The sequence below is a fragment of the Amphiprion ocellaris genome, chromosome 23, assembly GCF_022539595.1.
Source record: "Amphiprion ocellaris isolate individual 3 ecotype Okinawa chromosome 23, ASM2253959v1, whole genome shotgun sequence".
Classification (NCBI taxonomy): domain Eukaryota; kingdom Metazoa; phylum Chordata; class Actinopteri; family Pomacentridae; genus Amphiprion; species Amphiprion ocellaris.
In genome coordinates, this window is record NC_072788.1 from 14344943 (window position 1) to 14363129 (window position 18187).

An 18187-nucleotide genomic window follows, 5' to 3' on the forward strand; every position below is an offset into this window, starting at 1 on the left:
CCCTCCCTCCATCATCCTCAGGCTGATCCCTATCGGATTTTGAGCTCCAAAGTGCGCAAACAGCTCGATGTCTGAGCTGCAAACGTCTATTATGTGATCGAATCTTACGAGACAAAAATACAGTCGGGGTAGAACCGAATCCTAAATCTGGAACCACAAGCAGACGACAAAATAGTAAAGACGTGCACAGGAGGGGAAAAGACAGGTGGAGGTAAGAGATAGCCAGCCCTCCTCCCTCCTGTCAATGCTTCACAGCCCATTAGGTCAGAGCAGAGCAGGGAGCGCAGCTCTTAGGCTGCTGGTGTAATATTGGAGAGGACACAGCAGAGGAAAGGACCGGGGAGGTTTTTAAAAGCCTGTGATGTTGGCTGTGTGGGTGAGGTGAGATGTCGTTTCCTCTCACTGCCTGAGAGCAACATCGCAGTGATATAAAAGTGTGCAGTTCCTCAGCAGCTGCTGAAGGGCGGAGTGAGCAGATGAGGAGGACGAAGAATATACTGGCATGTACATGGAAAACCAGATAGTCCCCAAGCATGTTAACAGAGCTGTTATCGAGAAGAGGTCAGTTTGTAACAGCAAGAATATTCAAAATATGAATTCTGAAGCAGTTATGTTCACATTTCTATGCATCCTCGATTAATGACAAGAGCTTGAGCAGTTTCTCCTTAAAAAAGCAAAGATGAGGGGGATGTCTAAAAAAATAAACACATTTCTTTTAAGCATAAACGTCTTTTCAGCTTTTCTCAAATTTGCCTTGCAGTCCCAAAACCAAGATTGGGCTATTCTAAGAGCTGCCTTCTCTTGCCTCAAAGCAAATGTCCTAGTTCGAATTTAAAAATCACCGTCACCATTACGTTTTTATGTTTATTATGAAGCTAAAGTCAGCAGTTGGTTAGCTTACCTTAGCGGAAAGGCTGTAAAATCTTTAACTGCTGGCAGAACAATCAATGCAACAGACAGGTGACAGGTGTAACTTGGCATGAAGTAGGTCTCAGTAATCTTGTTTAACATTTATCCAGCAAGTGTTCCACCTGCAGGGCTCTAACACTATGCTGACCTTTCACCAGACAGCTAGCACTTCAAAGTGTTGCACAAAAGTGAACATTTAATGACGTTTTTTCCTGGCTTTCCTGTTCAGCTAGAAAATTCAACACTCTAAAATGAATTTAAATCAGTTTTCAGCCCCCATTACATCCAGAAACACTGTGTCACCTTTCGACAAATAAAATATGCAAACTGGACACTGACCACAAAGTATTAACCAAACAGCAGACAAAAAAAACGCTTTTCTTTCATCTAACTGACACCATGAAATTAAGCTGCACACACTGTACATGTGCCTAAGTGCATGTGTGTATTAAGTCAAACTATTTTTTCATTGCATGTATTTATATTTGCATCTCTGGAGACGTTTCAGACAGATGCTGTACGGTATATATTAATGTCTCCAGGGGAATTTTACATTGCTTTCAAAGCTCTCACCCACTAGTGTTTGAGATGAGAGAGGAGAGAGAACAATGTCAACTTCTAACACCATTTCTTTGCCCTTTGCTTTTATGAAAAACATCTTCTCAACCCTCCTCTCTTCTCTGCACATTAGAATTATCTGAGGTGAGAAAACACCTGAGAACCAGCTAGACTCCGGTCCGGGGTGCGATTTAACCCTGGTTTCTCATGCCCAGACTTCTTTTCACACTTTGATCACAATTGCAAAGTCGACCCGGGGTCAAGCATCTGGAGATATCCTCACCTGACTCCGGGAGGCAGCAGTGAGCATGCTCATGGCCGGGCTTTATGGGTCATATCCCCCACCCTGAGGGCGTATAAACACATGAACACACAAAACCCCTATACATCCGCCTTCAGTGAAAACAAACAGATGCGAACACATACATCGCATCCACACATTTTCACATTACATTAAATAAGATCATACAGCACGTATAATGTGATACCCACACATTTACACACACAGTCACACACAACAGTACATCTGACAGAGTATCAGAGCCATATGCCCCAACACCACATGTAGCAGCTGATGGCGGTGTACATACAAGAGCGACAGCAGGGAAACACAAGGAGCTGTGTGGATGTGTCAAAAAAACACATTTGGCGCAGTCATGGACACAAAGACCAACACACATGAGCTGTAAGAGCTTAATACGTGCAGCGCAGTAGGTGTCCGCATGCAGACTTGGCTGAAAATGCAGAAAGAGCCCAAACATGCCAGTCGGCATCATAATCCGCTGCTCTGTGCTCTGCCGACACCGGGACCCCCGGTAAGAGGAGCTGGATGGGAAATGTGGCAGACCTTAGTGTTGGCACTGCAGGGTATGCCAGGGGAGGTGAGGATCACACACACACTCAGAGCAGAAATAACGGCTGAGACAGGCTCCTCTTACTGTATAAGTGAAAGCAGGGCTTTTCACAATCCAGTGGATGGTTTCACTTAAAGCTGCCCTAATCAATACTGGTGTTTGAGTTGAGGTAAATGCATGAGAATTTTAAAAGAATGGATGTCAAGATAGGGGGAACAAATCTATAAACTGTGCTTAAGACACCAGCTATGGTCTAATTTTGTGATGTGTTTTTATATACCTATGTGGACACTGACGGTTACAGCTGGTTGCAGAAACAATGTGAATCCTCTATCTGAAGTTTTAGGAGTTGCTACTTCAAGGTAAAAGATTCTAATCACCAGAAACACCAGTAATCACAGATAAGCCTTTCAGCTGCAGTAGTTCAAACTGAGCAGTGTTGACTGTGTATTTATGCACAGCAGTAGAAAACTGGATTGATGAGTTGCTTTTTCTTTTTTGCTTTTCTATCTAAAGGAAAGAACTTTGAACTTTGTGTCCTTGTTGTTCCGCTGCCTGAAGACTGCAGTCTTCAGAACTGCTGATTTTTACATCTGCTGAAGGGGGAATTCTTCTCCAACCTCTTGAACTTATGAACCCTTTTCATAATAAACCTGATAATGTCAAAAACACTCACTGTCAAGCTAAAAAAAAAAATTTCTCCCTGAAAAAAACTGTATTTTACAATCAGAGGTTTTCACCTGGCAGCAACAATGCCCTCTGCACATAAACATATCTAATCTTTCAGTTTTATTCAAAAACAAATAAATTACTTAAGAAAGGTAATTTTACCACACTCCAGCACATTCACACAGACTCACAGATATTCTTTACATTTATACATGCTTGTAGTTCAAATGGATTCACAAGCGTAAAGTATATGTGTGCAGCCTTTTGCCATAAAAAGATGTTAAATTTAATCCAAAAAATCTTTTAAATCTGTTTTTACACATCTGTGCACTACAAAATGTAAAATCATTGGGGTTAAGGTCTTTTCCAGCTCTGTCTGAGCTTGATAAAACATGCTACATATCCAGCATCAATAATACAGCGATCAGTGTGATACACAGGGTATGAGGCTGCAGCTCTTTAGTCTCAACGGCCCAAATGGATTTTAGTGTTTCTGCATGTCGCTGTCATACTGGTGAATTATTCAAGGTGCTAATTAGGTGACTGTGGCTCCTGTGTGTCAAAACACTGTTAGCTTTGTAAGATTAAATCATGTTATCAGTCTTCTGTCTTTAGAGACAAAATTCCATCCATCTTCCCTAAACCTTGTTTGTTTTTGCATAATGTCATACTTTCTATGCTGTGCCTTTGTAAAACAAGCAAAACACAAGCACTTTTAAGATATGGTCATTTAAAATACTTTACAAAAAAGCAGATACAAGAAAATTGAAAAATAACACTTTAAAAGAAACAGGGCACCAAAACAGTGAGAAGAGTACAGAAAAATAGAAGATTAAAAAAAAAAAAAAAAAAAAACAGTCTGGAAAATTTTACCGTCTGGTAAAATGTTCACTTCACTTATATTTAGATGGCAACAAAGCACAGCATATTTCATTCAAGGGTACTTCATGTAGTAAGGTCAAACCCTTACAGTGGCATAGAGAGAAATTCAACAATTCCATTTTAGCAAGGACTTGGCAACAACGAGGAGGAAAAACTACCTTTTAACAGTAAGAAATCTCAGACAGAATCAGACTCAGGTGGGTGGCCAGCTGCTTCTACCGGTTGAGGGGAGAAGAGAAAGAAAAGTTTCCCTAATTAGCATCATAGGAGGTCCCTCAGCAGCCTGAACCAATGTCAGTATAATGTAACTAAGAGATGGTCACAGATCAGCCACCAAAAAGCATCTGAAAACTGTTTGGTTTTACATCTAAATGTGAAACTGGCTACAGTTGATCTCATCATGAAGTTGGTTGGAATCCTGACAATCAGCCGTGCTTTAAAGTCATAGCTGTTGTTTACAGGAAGCCACTGACTTAAACTGATCAGCCACAACATAAAACCACTGACGGGTAAAGTGAATACCACTGATCCTCACGTATCAGTGCAATGCTCCCCTGGGAAACCGTTGCTCCTGGCATTCACATGGATGCTACTTTGACATGTATCACCCACCTAAGCATTTTTGCAGACCGAGCACACTTTCCCACGGCAACAGCGATCTACGACGGCAGCAGCCTCCTGCGGCAGGATAATGCGCTCTGCCTCATCACACAAAATGCCTACGGACAGCTCAAGGAGCACGACAAAGAGCCAAAGCATCGCCAGAGCAAGCCTGATCTACAGAGACCTCACTCGGCAGCACAAAAGATCTGCCAGCAGGTCAGAAATGCTTTGGCGGCAGAAGCAGGCCCAACACAATATCAGGTAGATGGTTGTAGGGTGTCAGACTAATGTGCTCAGTTCTTTTGCTTTTTGGAAATAGTCTAGCAGCTTCATTTGGTTCAGGCTTGATGTTTTTTTTTTTGTTTTTTTTTTTAAGAAGGCTTGTTAAGACACTGCTGGAATTAAAAGCCTGAATGAGTTTTTCTAAATCATGTTTAAATCATATGAGGCATCTAAGTTTGGCTACAGTTTTGAGAAGTTTGATTTAATTGTTGCTTTTACAGTGTTTTTTTTTTTTTTTTTTTTAAATCATTTCAGGTTACCATGAGTAGCAAATTAATATCTTCTCATTTTTCCTCAAACAAGACAATTTCAACTTTGTTCTTATTTAGCTAAATAGGATTTTAAAACATTTAGCTGGTCTTTTGGGCAGTGCATACTGAAATCATCAGCTGAGAGGACGTAGGCCTCTGCGTCTGTCGCATCATGTTTGCTTAAGCAGTGTGTACACTCTGCAAAGTGGCTGTTGTGGTATCACTCTCCTAATGGCATTTGCATTTTTACATCATGTTATCTCAACCAAGGCCACATTTTATGAATATAATCATGATGTGTGTCAGAATAACAATGGGCTATGTGGAGCGTTGCCCTGCTGATGAACCGGGATGAGACAATGCTCTGTGACCTGGATAGAAGAGGAGAGACCTTCATATTACAAAGGGTCACAGTGTCAGTGGCTGCACACATGCGCATTGAGAGAAAACCATCACACTCACATGCAACGTAAACACAGCGCATACACGACTGCACGCAGTGTTAATACATATGGGACACGCTGGTTATACTGCGTGTCATGGAGACTGCGTCTTAGTATGTCGAAGCTTTATGTTCATGTGCAGGTTAACGGTGCAGAGCAGCAATCGGTGCTGCTGTTAAAGCGCAGCCTCCTGACAGGGCAGGATTGGATAAAGAACATGTAAATTTGACCTCGTTAATGGTGTTGCTGAGTGGTTGATCTTTGCAGCTTTGCACACCATCAGAGTGTGAGTTCACACAGTAGATGAACCTTTAAACTCTGAGATCACAGCAACGTCTGTGAGGTTCATGTGAGAAAAAAGGAAATCCGTTTCCAAAGTGCTGATGTGATCAAAGCTCTAAACGCTGTATTTTCAGGGAGAATAAAAAAATATTTGGTCTGTGGGTGAAGGCTGCAGTTCTTAAGCTCTGTGTGGTATTAATAACTATCACGTGTTTAAACTCCAAGCTCATATATATATATATGTGTGATATAGATGTCTTCAACTGGTCTGTGATGTTAGGCCAGTATCATTTTAGATCTTAGACAAGTCTATTGCATATTAAACTTATTTTCAGAGTCTAGATTCATTGTCTGAAGTAAGAGTCATATTTCCATGGTAAGAATCAGTGACATCTGCAGACCAGGGGCACTAATGGTGTGTTCCATTTGATCTCGGAGGTTTAAATCGTCAAGTACCAAGTTTGAAGTCGTGGGATTTTTAACTTGGACAGCATGAAAAATGTATCAACCCTGAACTCAAAATCCAAGATGGCTGCTCAACACATCAACAGTAGCTGCAGCTGTATTAATATTCTGTTTAGTAGCACCTCTGCCTTGTTTGTGTCTCACTCTTTATCTGTAGGCATGTTGCCAGTGTTTGTATGTACAGGGTAATGCATTATGATCAACTGGTATAGCTAACAGGGGTTATCCAGAAAAGAACGGTTTCCCTGGAAATGTGGTTTTCTGACTTCTTGTACTGGAACTTTGTCAGTGTAAGGTTGACGTCATCCTAGTTCTGACCTCCAAGGTCCCTCCAAAGTAAATGGAGAACAAAATGTCAGAGACTGTGTTCCGTAACGCATATTTTTTCTTTTTACTTTAAGTACGTACTACAGCTGCCCTTAAAAAAAGCAAGTTTTATGCAGTATGCGTCCAACTGCGACATACTAATTTGTCATAATATTGCGCCTTATCACAGTCTTTGGTGCAAAATGAACTGTCTTCTGCCTGTGTGACTTCAGCAGCTCAAACTTGGTTGTATTTGTGCGAAACATTGAATTACATGTTCTGTAAGTGCGCTGAGCAGTTTGATATGGCTGCTTGAGATAAAGGCTTAATCAAGAACTAGACAACTTGAAGCAATGGATCAATTCCGGCGTAATGCACGAGGCCATCTCAGAAGCTAGTGGTTTATCAGATTGTGGTCATTTTCTGCAGTATATTACTCTAAATCCTGCAGTAAGTTAAAAGAGTGACACTTTTCCGAGGATGCTCATAGCTGCACTGCATCAACTGTAGGTAGCAGTAAACTAGCTCTCACTTGTAATAAACGTAACTCCACCATATTTAATCCTCAGCATCTGCTTTATTCCAACAACTATTAAAGATTAGCGAATGAATTATAGTAGAGTGGAACTTGCTGTTATCAGGAATACAGCCTATGGCAGGCCAGCTTAGAAGATGTGACAACCAACAGATGGACAGAATCCCCTCGGGTTTGACAGAGGAGAGATGTGCAGCCTTCTGGAGAATAATCACAAGCAACAAATACATAAAGAGGGACAGGTCTGCCACAAGCTAGTTTGAGCTTTACTATTTCCCTTACATACATAAACGATACACACACATCTTTCCTTGTCTCTCTTCCTTCCCTTTCCTTTCCCCTCTACCTTCAAAACACTGACCTTTAAGGCTTCCCCTCTCCTTTTCTCACTATCACAATCCTTTTATCTCTCTCTCCTTCCCTCTGGTTGTTTCTGCTGAGCTGTGAGGACTGAGAAGAATGTGTCCAAGGGATGTGAATAAAAGCTCAGGATCATGGGAAGGTGTGATGGCAGGATGTCTGTCGGGACCTCGGGGACGAAAGAGCACGGCCCGACAAAGGGAAAGATAAAACCCTGCAGCAGCAGCAGCACAAACACCTGGGATAATCTCTTTCCTTCCTCCTGGTGTTCAGACTTGTGGGGTAACACTTCCAGTAATCTACATGTCAAGTGGTCGCAAGTGAAAATTATTTGCAGGATAAGAAACCCTATACTTGGAGTATAACCTGGCCTCAGAGGCATTTGTCATTTCGTCACGTACTCCACGTGTTACAATTGCAAAGATAAGCACTCCCCTCCTCTGGTTTGACACTCTGGTCATTTGCACGTGACACAAAATATCTTCTGGATGGATCTTAGGGTGTTTCAGCCTTTCTCTACTCGCAATTCATTCATCTCACTGTCACTTAGAGTGGCAGAACCTCCTCTCCTCTCCTCTCCTCTCCTCTCCTCTCCTCTCTCCTTCTCTTCTCCTTCTCCTTCTCCTCCACCCACTGCCTCCATCCTTGCCCTAAACAGGCCCTGGTACAGCACAGTGCCTGTGTGCAGCGATGCTGAGGGAGGTCGCCGTGCGGTCACTGCATAAAGCCTGGTCGCACTGTGACTCGGAGCTGCAGAATGTGCCATGGTGCATTAGCACGCTGCCGCCTGGCTGAGCATGAGGCACAGAGAGAGAGAGAGAGAGAAGGAGGAGGAGGACAAGAGGGGAGACACGAGGAGGAGCTAAAGGATGGAGCAGGAGGCAGAAAGATGGGGGAACCAACAGAGGGAGGAGGACCAGAGGAAGAAGGAGGGGAAAGAGGAATAAGAGGAGAGATGGAGGAGGGAGAAGGAAGAAAGTGAGGGCATCGGCGCACTTACACAAGCAGAGTTCAGAAGCCCCAGGGGCACAAGGTCCTTGTAAGGTGGCTCATCAAATATGAAGGCATATCGAGGGTGTGTGTTTGCTCTTGTATCTGCTCCTCATCTTCTCCTTGTCTCTGTTTCCTCTGTCTCTTTTCAACAGTCTCACTTTATTCCTTCTTAACTCTTTCTCCCTCCCTCCTCACTGTTTCTCAGTCAACTTTCTTGCTCGTCTCTTTTTGAAACTCTCACTCAAAACTTTCCAACGCTAACATTTTTTTCCAAATATCCCAGTCTGCTGCTTCCAAAAGGCAGCTGAAATGTAAAGTGTCTGTATCCCAAGATATGAGAGAAACATTTTACAATAAAATCATCATTTTTGAGAGCATAAAAATATAAATTGAGGGTGTCTTAGCAACCAAAGGAAATCTTTCTTGAATGCACCAATTACTTATTACCCCATGATTCTGGCCAATCTGTATTATTCAAAATTAATAACCCAACATGGAAGGATAAAATGTTGTATATAACAACTGAAAAACTTATAAAACACTTATTTACATTCATTTGTCTGTGCTGCAGCCTGATTGGTCAATTGGTCAGATGCCACCAACCTAGCAGATGGGACTTGAGTGGATGATGTAACCAACCAATGGGAGAGCCTGCCGCAAGGCTGATGGGATATGATCTCATTTTCATTCTGGCCCTAAGCAGGTTTAGATAACTCTGATCAGCCCATTGCTAATCTGCACTGCAGCAACTGGATGAGTTGTAGCTAGTGCTTGCATGCACACTGACTGCACACACACACACACACACACACACACACACACACACACACACACACACACACACACACACACACACACACACACACAAAGTTCCATTGTTTTAATGTAATGAGTATTTAGCAGGAGAGAGAATATTGGGAGGCACTTTGAACTTAAACAGCTCTGATCTTAATTTCTTGCAGACTAAGCTCCAGAACTTCATACGTCAGAAAGCTTTTAAGATGCAAGAGCTTTTCAGGAGCTTACACTCACTCACAGACTGAGTTTGACAGTACATGGACAATCCTACACACAACTGTCAAAAGAAAGAAGTGATGCTGGGGGTCGCTGTCCAGGGACTTGTGATGAAAGTCAAACATGAAAGAGCTCTATACCAAAGGGTCCGCACAACCTCCACGGCATGTGACCGAGGTCAAAGGAAGCAGCTGAGGCCACAGCGGGGGTGTGCTGCTCTTTCCTATTAACCCGTACACACAAACAAAGACCGCATATACATTATCATGCACACACACAATGAGTCCACATGTACTCACTCTTTCTGCACTCACATGTCTGTGTCACCAATGTAGCCGCGAGCTATAAGGCTGTGTTGTGACAAAGGCGAAGGCTCTGGGGGGTTGGAGCTCATAGCAGGAAGCTAGGGGTCGTGGCCTGTCCTTGACCCTCCACCGGACACTGATCACTTCAACAGATAGAGGACGATAGAGAGCAAAAAGGGAAGCCACACGTTAAAGGATTAAATGGAAAAAATTATTTTTAAATCCCATGAAGGTAATCAAATGCATTGATTAATGGTTTAGATTGTGACAAGTGAAAATATTAGGTGATACATGACAACTGAGTGATTAAACTCGACACTGCAAAAGGCCACAACCAAAAATAAGTTCACTGGGAGAAATACGATCGTTAAATGAGGTTGAAAGCTCTGGAAAAAGAAGCAAGTTTGAAGTTCTTTAGCAAGATAAATGGACATTAGTAAGCATTGTCATCATATGTGTTTCAGTTTCTTTTGTCATTTGTGCCTCTTTTCAAACACATTTATTTTTTTCCTTTTCCTGAGTGAAAAGTATTACAAAAAGGAATGAAAAACACATGTAGCATACAAATATGGATACACACATCGATACAGCTTTTAAAAAACTTGCAAGCAATAGTAAATGTTATCCAAAAGGCGCATTTACGAGAGTATGACTACCGAGGTATGACAATTAAAATAGTTTGTGGCATCATGTGCAGAAAAAAAAGCAATTATATGACTATAAGTTAGATACAAATATATGTAGAGAAATTTTAAAAAAACTGAAAACTACCAATTAAGCCAGTGTTAAGGATGTGTCTGGTATTCTATGTTTTTCTTACTGTCAATAATGCCCATGAAAAGATTTTGCTGTTCAATGAACACCCAGTGTAGTGTTTTGTTTTGTGGTGACCTCCTCTCCTGATTAAAATCTATCCTATCGAAAAGACATAGTGAGCAACATGATTGCACTGGGTCTCACAACTGCTGTCATTTCTTTTGGCTCACTGTCCAAGTAGTCCCCACCAATGCACTAATCTCTCCTGCTGGTTAGGAACTGATCTGTCCAACTGTCTATTGTAAATTAAAAATGTAAGCCAGACACAAACTAACGTACCACTGGTTGGTTTTGTGTTGGTGGCACCTCAATTTGCTGAACGGTTCAAACACTGTAAACTTCTGTCATGACACACTTTGCCCTCCACAGTGTACATATGTCCACTAAAGTGCTGTCCATCCTGCTCAGTTCAGTCACAGATCAAATGGTCAATAGCTGTGATCAGGGTGGCCGGCCGTCTGATGAGCCCATCGACCCCTGAGCCCCACAGAGACATGGAGAATATAACTGTTCCAATTCATAGCGGCCCCACATGTGGCGACAGGTCCGGGGTGCCGTGGAACAAGCGGGCCTTCTGAGGCCTCCACGGCTCTCGCAAGATCGATCTGCTTTACTGAGGCCAAGTGCAAGCCAGCAATGGTAATGCCCTGTCGATATGAGCACACTGGGGACATATGATGACAGAGCTGTGGCATGGGAGGGTGGAAGTATCCATTTCTACTACGCCTGCAGCCACTCATCTGCCTTTATCTGTCACAAGCTGTTATACTGACCCAACCACAACACGTGCTTTTGAAAGTGCTGCATAAGGAAGTGGGCTTTTATTTCAGTTTAATTCCAGAGATAGAAGAACAGCTAGCAATGGCATGCTGATATAGGTTTCATCTATGAATAATTGTCGCCACTCAAGAAAAAGAAATTTTATTCATAAATCAGCTGCAGCTTCTGAGGTTTTCCCTCCTTTTCCTGACTGATTTGTCCACAAAAAGCCTGTTATAATAGTTTAAAACCTGATGAAAAGAAGGAAGTTTAAATCTTTTAATCAGTCTAAATTTAACCTTTTTTTAGTTTCCACTTACATGAAAAGAAGACATAAAGTAGACACTACATGAGGTGGTCCTTTCATTAGGCTGCAGCATAGAAACTAGCACTTTCCTTAAGAAAAATTCTATCCAGATTAACGTGATGAAGATTTTGTAGAATAGCATATAAATGTTTCTAGCAGTGTTACAGGAATGTTATTGTGTGGGTCCATTTAGTGTGAGCCTCAGAGAAAGTAATAAGTGGATGGCAACCAAGTATATTTAGTCAAGTTAAGTCGGTGTTATTTATATGCATTACAAGTTTAAATAATAATATGAAACATGTCCTAATTCATTTTTTTCTTATGCTTTTGTTGCCCTTATCCAATTTCTGAGTCATGCATGTGCCAATACCATTTTCCTCCGTAAGCTTCACTCCACGTAGATTAACATCAGTACCTGTTTGCACCACCGGGTGGAACCTCATGCTGTTTAACACTATAGCAACCTGAGAAGACAGTCATTTAGCATAGGGACAGTTTCATGTTGGTGAGTTGAGAGCTATGATAGGTGTCAATGGGCCACCATGACAGATTTTTGTAACGCTTAATGGTCTCTAGTCAGAGTTCATTATATTAAAACAAGTCCATATCAATGGCAGATATACTTAAACAACCTTTGTGGCCCATATCATTGACATAACAGCAATATCAGCACAGAACAGATGACCACTGTCCTTATTTTGTGTCATTTGTTAATTAATTATTTAATCATTTCTGTCAAAAATGCCTTCATCTCCAAGATTTGGATCAGGATCAGGACATCTCAAGTTAGGATCGCACAGTATTATAAACAGAAAATGTAAATTTAGTTGCCTAAATTAAATCATTTAGTATAAGACCCTATAATATTATATATAAAAATACAAACTTGTCTCAATAAATTTAGTATTAAAGTGAAAAGCCTACGATACTATTTATTGTACAGATTTTCCTGAGTAATTAAAAAAAAAAAAAAGGTTAAGACCCTGTTTACTCGAGAACAGTTATGGGGAAGCTTTACCCAAGCCTTTATTTTTCATGCTATTTTACACCTCTATTCCACTACAGTTGAGAGCAGATTGTTGTTTGTTTTAATTAATTTAACATGTATTGTTCCTTTACAAGTTTTACGTACACATACAAACATATGATGAGCTTACTTAATGTAACTTCATTAAGGAATACCCAGTACATTACATGGTTAAATGAGCAGTTAGCTCCATGTGGACCGACTGTGGAAGTAAAATGCTACTTATTCAATAGATAACTTAACAGTCTAGCAGGTTACAGAGATTTTTATTCGTTTTATTTTATTTTATCACAGGGCCTGTGGCAGACTTGAAAAGTAGGGTTCGTTTCCTGTTTACCTCATTTCCATGACAACCCTGGAACCGGTCAGCAAAACAAGAAACGGTGGACGTGGGAGATGTAAGAAAAAGTTTAATATTTCAAGCTTAAAGGTTGTATTTTCTAAGTCTACACTCATTCTGTACACTGGTTGAGCTAGCTGCTTAGCAGGCTAGAGTGTCATTTAAAGAGCCGTATTGAACTTTTCATGGTAGAAGTTGTTGGGACGAACTTCGCCGTGGGCTAAACTTTTCACGGCAGAAATGACGACAATTTTAAAACACAGGTGAGTTCTGCCTAAAATGTCTCGCATAAAGTTCAATTCATAGCTTACCATTTCCAACTGCAGTTTCTTTACGGTTAAATGTTGCAGGAAAAAATCCCGTCGAGCTCCGCCAGGCAGCCGGAAGTTGCCAGGTATTTGTACAGGAAGCCCAGAGAAGCTGCAGGTGAACGGAGAGGTGGGTTAGAATGTGGCAGTATGCTGCTGACACTATGGAAAACTATTCTGGCCGTTTATTTATGAAGCCAATGTCAAAATAATTTGTGTGTAAAAGCAGTTTCATAATAAAAGCCTCATTTTATTTTTATTTTCCGAAGCTGTTGGCCAAAGCTGGATGTTAATATTGTAGGTGGACAACAGCTCAGATAGCCTAAGCATTGAAAAGTAGCTAAGTATATTTGTTCAATTACTGTGCTTAAGTTGATTTTTTAGTTATGTGTTACCTGAGCACTTCTATTTTCTGCTACTCCACTGCAGTTAAGAGGCAAATATTGTACTTTTTACTCTACTACATTTACCTGACACCTTTAGTTATTTTGCAGATTTTATTTAATAATATAAAATTAATAAAATAATAAATAATGATGTAATAATATAGTTGAACTTTGTCAATCTTTGACACAGCAGAGGAACTATATAAACTAGTTAAATCACCTTTACCAGCTCCAGCAGAAAAGTAATCAGCACATCACTGTATCAATCTAATAATATGAGAAGCATTGTTCTACTTTTCTATTTTTACAAAAGCAGAAATTTAAATGCATGGATTTTACTCATGACAGAGTACTGCCACACTGTACTTTTGCTGCTTTTACTTACATACAGTATCTGAGTACATCTTCTACCCATGTGTATTACCTTGAGAACATGTCAGCCTCAAAAACAATTATTCAGACTTCTAGAGTTTCATGTGACCGGAGAGAGACTAAATAAAAGTGACTAAAAATAAAACATAAAAATGCAAATGAGTAAAGTACAGATATTTCATTTTTGCTCGTTCTAAAATCAGTTTAATCAGCCATCATGAGCGAAAACACCTGTGTGGGTGTACAGCACTGGACTTAATGTAGTTTCTACATGACGTCTGCTCATGAAACATCACACAGCCTAGCTCAGTAATTACAACACCTTAAGCAGCTGTGTTTAAATCACCAGGGGTAGCTGCAGCAACAACTTCCTGCTTCAGTCACTTGGATGCATGTGATGAAAATGGAGAACCACAGGTGTACAGGCATCATTATTGCTATTAATTATACCTGTGTTTTTCCTGCAAAAACATCAAAGTGTCTGCCATGGAAAAGGACAATCGGGCATCACTCTGTCCTCTCACTCACCTCTGAAGGGACACATTTTAAAAGTAGAAATAGAAAACAGAAGACAGTGTTGAGAGTACACTTTATCCCCTAGGATGTGTCAGCACTTCATGTGGCCTGCCTTTATGGCCAGCTGGCTACTGTTCAGCTCCTGGTGGACTCCAAGTTGGAGTGGATCAACAGCCGTGGCTCCAGAGGTTGTCGGCCCCTTCACATAGTCCTGACCTCCAAGAGCTCCGCAACCTCCGCCTGCCTCAGATACCTGCTGGAGCACAAGGCTGATGTCAACGCGTAGGAGTAGTTCCTTTTATTTTATGCAGGCTTTTAAGTATAATCTGTTGTATTTCCTTACTTTGGGTTAGTTTCTAAGTTTTCTCAGCTGGATCCAGAATGCTGTATTCTTTTGAGTCAGCTGTGGCATACTTTATCAAACTCTTATTACCAAAGTGAAGCCTTTTTAAAATAGATGCTTGGAACAGAAAGAGTGCAAAAGTAATTTGTTTGATTACGCTGAGATGATGGTGAAAGTTTATAACTGCTACAAAGGATAATGATTGTAATGATGATTATGATGGCAACAGTGATGATAATGAAGCTGAAAAGACTATTTTTTTTTTTCAACCAGTACCGACGACTCAGGCCAGACCCCACTGCACCTGGCCGCCTCTGAGGGCCTCCTCGACTGCGTGGAGATGCTCGTGGAGGCCGGAGCAGATGTGTTGCTCAAGGACAGCATAGGACTCATGCCTCTGGACTTTGCCCGCATCTGGTGCCACAGGACGGTAGCAAGGTATCAAACTAAGGGAACAGTTCATGCCAAAATGTAAGCTCAGTTAAACAGTTTCAGTTAGAATGGACAGATTTTTGTTAAAACAGACTTATTGTATGTGTCCAGGTATCTGAAAAGCTGCATGTGGCAGGTAGAGAAGAAGAAGGAAATGGAGGAGAGAAAGCTTGCTCAAGTCTTGTACAGGGATCTTGTGGATATGGCTGAGCAGAATAAACTTAACGAAAAGGTTAGTTTGTATGATGTGAAAAGTGATGCAGTCAGCATTGTCAGGTGATGTAAAGGTTATGATGCCACAGCTGAACAGAATCAGAAGAGCATTCACTTTACAACACACTGACATAAAGTCTGCTAATGACAAATAGCGAAATAAATAAACTATTAAATACATAGTAAGTAACTTAATACTGCTATACAAGTGTTTGTCTGGGTGGTATTTGAAGGCAGCATGTTTAGCTTTCTTCTTATGCAATAAAGACATTTGAAACACTTTATAATGACACTGATTTCACACTATCTACATCTGCTTCATTTTCATTTTCAGACACGTGAGGGGAAGATGGCAGAGTGGGCAAACAAGAAAGGTTTGCCCCCCCTAAAGGATTTCTCCTCCAGGACTGAGGTGACCAAGTATCATACTCAGTGCCTCTTACCAAACAAGAGCAGCTCTAATCCAAAACACTCCACGGGTCTGTGTAAGCCTGGACACCCTCAACAGGACAGGAAGACCACCACTAAGCAACCTGCAGCTTCATCCCCCGGGCCCTGGACCATCTTCACGGGCCTCCAGCCAGAGAAACCCCCCACAGAGCCCGACCTTCAGGACAGTGTCACATTAAGGAGGGACAAAAACAGCAGGCTACTTCAGTATACCACCAAGTGGAACGACAAGCCTCAGCCGACTCCTAAGCTGCCTCTGGATGTCCTTGAGAGGGTGTTGTTCCCCAGAGCCTTCCCCTCCAGGATCGCCTCCCCTCAGCAATTTAAGCCACAGAACATCGCAGAGGTCCCGCATCGAAGGAGACCTCAGGGGCAAAGCACCTCTCCATGGACGAAGGTGGCCATGCATCTGGCTGAGGTGCTGGAGCCTGGACACTACTGACCCTCCAAATCTGTACGGATGGGGCTTCTACTAGATCTGAAACTAGTGGATGGGTGTAGAAGAAATGCATTAAAACTCAACTGGTAGTCAAATGATCTGAAATGTTTTCAATTTTTAAACGTAAAATGCATTCGTAGTTTTAAAAAAATTAGGAAAACTATGTATAAATTAATCAGATGTCTAGTTGTCTTATCAAAAGTTTTAGCACATATAAAATATTAAAACTTCCCTTTTGAAATATCCATTAATTCCTCAACCTTTGCTCAAAGTGACAAATTAATTAGAATGCCCACCTTGCCTGCTCCAACCAGTTAAATTGCAGTTTACATTCATGTCAATAACATATATAGTGAAGACTGAGATGTTTAGGTTCATTGAGAGAATAAATAGAGTGAAGTTCCATGTCTGTGTTCACATGCTGGGTCAATAAAGCCGATTCTGATAAAACACAAGTTGTAGCCATGACCACAAACGAGTCTTCAAAATGGATGTCGCTGCAAAAATGCGATATATTCTAAAACATGGAAGCTTCACATACATCTACAGTCCAGCAGCATAGAAAATCTTCAATCACCACGGTTTCAAGGGGCAAACAAAACCAGTATCACCAGTTCAGTATCTGACAAAATGGAAGATATGGCTAAAAACACACACCCTGCTTTTGTAGGTGACCTCTCACCACCAAATTGTAATAAAATCACCCTTTAGTTTTTAAGTGGATGTTTATACGAGATGTAAGGAAATTCCTCCAGGTGTTCTCGTTTACACGAATGGGACGGAGAGACAACCTGAAACATTACGCCCTTGGCCATGGCTGTGCCAGCATGGAGGTATAAAAACACCACATTGTCCAGAAGCTGCACCCACAAAAGCAGGGTGAACAGAGGGGTGAGCGAAAGGTGAGAAAACCTCAGTGAACTGGGTCACCTGTCACAGATGTATCCGTGCACTTTCACTGATCTCCCCCAGGGAACTGAATCAGGATCCAGGTGAGGGCTTGTCAACAGCATGCGAGTGTGAACTAAAGCTGTGGCCTGTCAGCTGAAGATGCATATGTGTGTGCTTGTTTTTTTTTTTTTGTCTTTTCCTTGACTTCATGAAGCACTTCACACCTCAGTGGGGGTCAAAGTATACACTGGCATTAACCTGGTGTAACCTCTGTGACCAAACCACATGAGACATTGAAAACATCGCATCAGCCAGCTCAATAGTCTAACACACACACAAAATCCTTCATAGATAAAATTTAATCGTGACAGGCTGCATTAACTTGATTTAATTGGAAATGATGAAGATCAGTAGCTCTATTTTTGCCTTCATTTCCTTGAAACACCAATCTGTGAAAAGACCCATTTAATCCAGGACTTATTTCAACAAAATCTTTTATTACACAGTCGTGTGCATACCAGCCTATGATGAATCACACTGAGTAATTGGTAAAAAGGATTTCAGCCTCCTCTATGCATCTCTCATAAAAGCACTTTGAGCAGCTTTTGTCCCTCAACACCAGTAAGCTTTAAAAAAAAACTCATTGCACAGGTTTGATCTTCAGAAGTGTTTACATGTGCAGTTCATGTCAGGTTTTCTCTTGGATCGATGTACAAAAATCAGTTTGTTATTACTATGAATTCTTACAAACAGTCCAAAAAAAAGACCGGCGAGTCGCACACTACAGTGCTTGTGATTAATAAATGTGGAGAAGCAGGTCAAAACAACATAAATCCCATATAACGCCACCCTTTTATGGCCCAATGTCAATGATCCA

At 41.3% G+C, this 18187-nt stretch overlaps 1 protein-coding gene across 3 annotated transcripts; it reads left to right on the forward strand.

Annotated features, from left to right (window-relative positions):
- The first annotated feature begins 9172 nt into the window (after positions 1 to 9172).
- On the forward strand, positions 9173 to 18077 carry ankrd53 (ankyrin repeat domain 53). Of its 3 annotated transcripts, XM_023287847.3 has the most exons (7): positions 9174 to 13018; positions 13153 to 13223; positions 13311 to 13398; positions 14628 to 14824; positions 15159 to 15323; positions 15429 to 15549; positions 15865 to 18077. In XM_023287847.3, exons 2-7 carry the CDS (start codon positions 13201 to 13203, stop codon positions 16420 to 16422), a joined length of 1152 nt encoding a protein of 383 aa, XP_023143615.2. In that variant the 5' UTR covers positions 9174 to 13018; positions 13153 to 13200; the 3' UTR covers positions 16423 to 18077. The 3 variants fall into 3 exon arrangements, with proteins under 3 accessions (XP_054863752.1, XP_023143615.2, XP_054863751.1); XM_055007777.1 differs by lacking the exon at positions 13153 to 13223 and having other exon boundaries at positions 9173 to 13018; XM_055007776.1 differs by having other exon boundaries at positions 9174 to 13223.
- Positions 18078 to 18187: the final 110 nt, after the last annotated feature.

Coding starts and splice junctions, on each gene's coding strand:
- ankrd53 (XM_055007776.1), top strand. CDS start 13,201: ATGACGACAATTTTAAAACACAG. Junction 13,224..13,310: donor ACGACAATTTTAAAACACAG/GTGAGTTCTGCC, acceptor TAAATGTTGCAG/GAAAAAATCCCGTCGAGCTC. Junction 13,399..14,627: donor AGCTGCAGGTGAACGGAGAG/GTGGGTTAGAAT, acceptor TTTATCCCCTAG/GATGTGTCAGCACTTCATGT.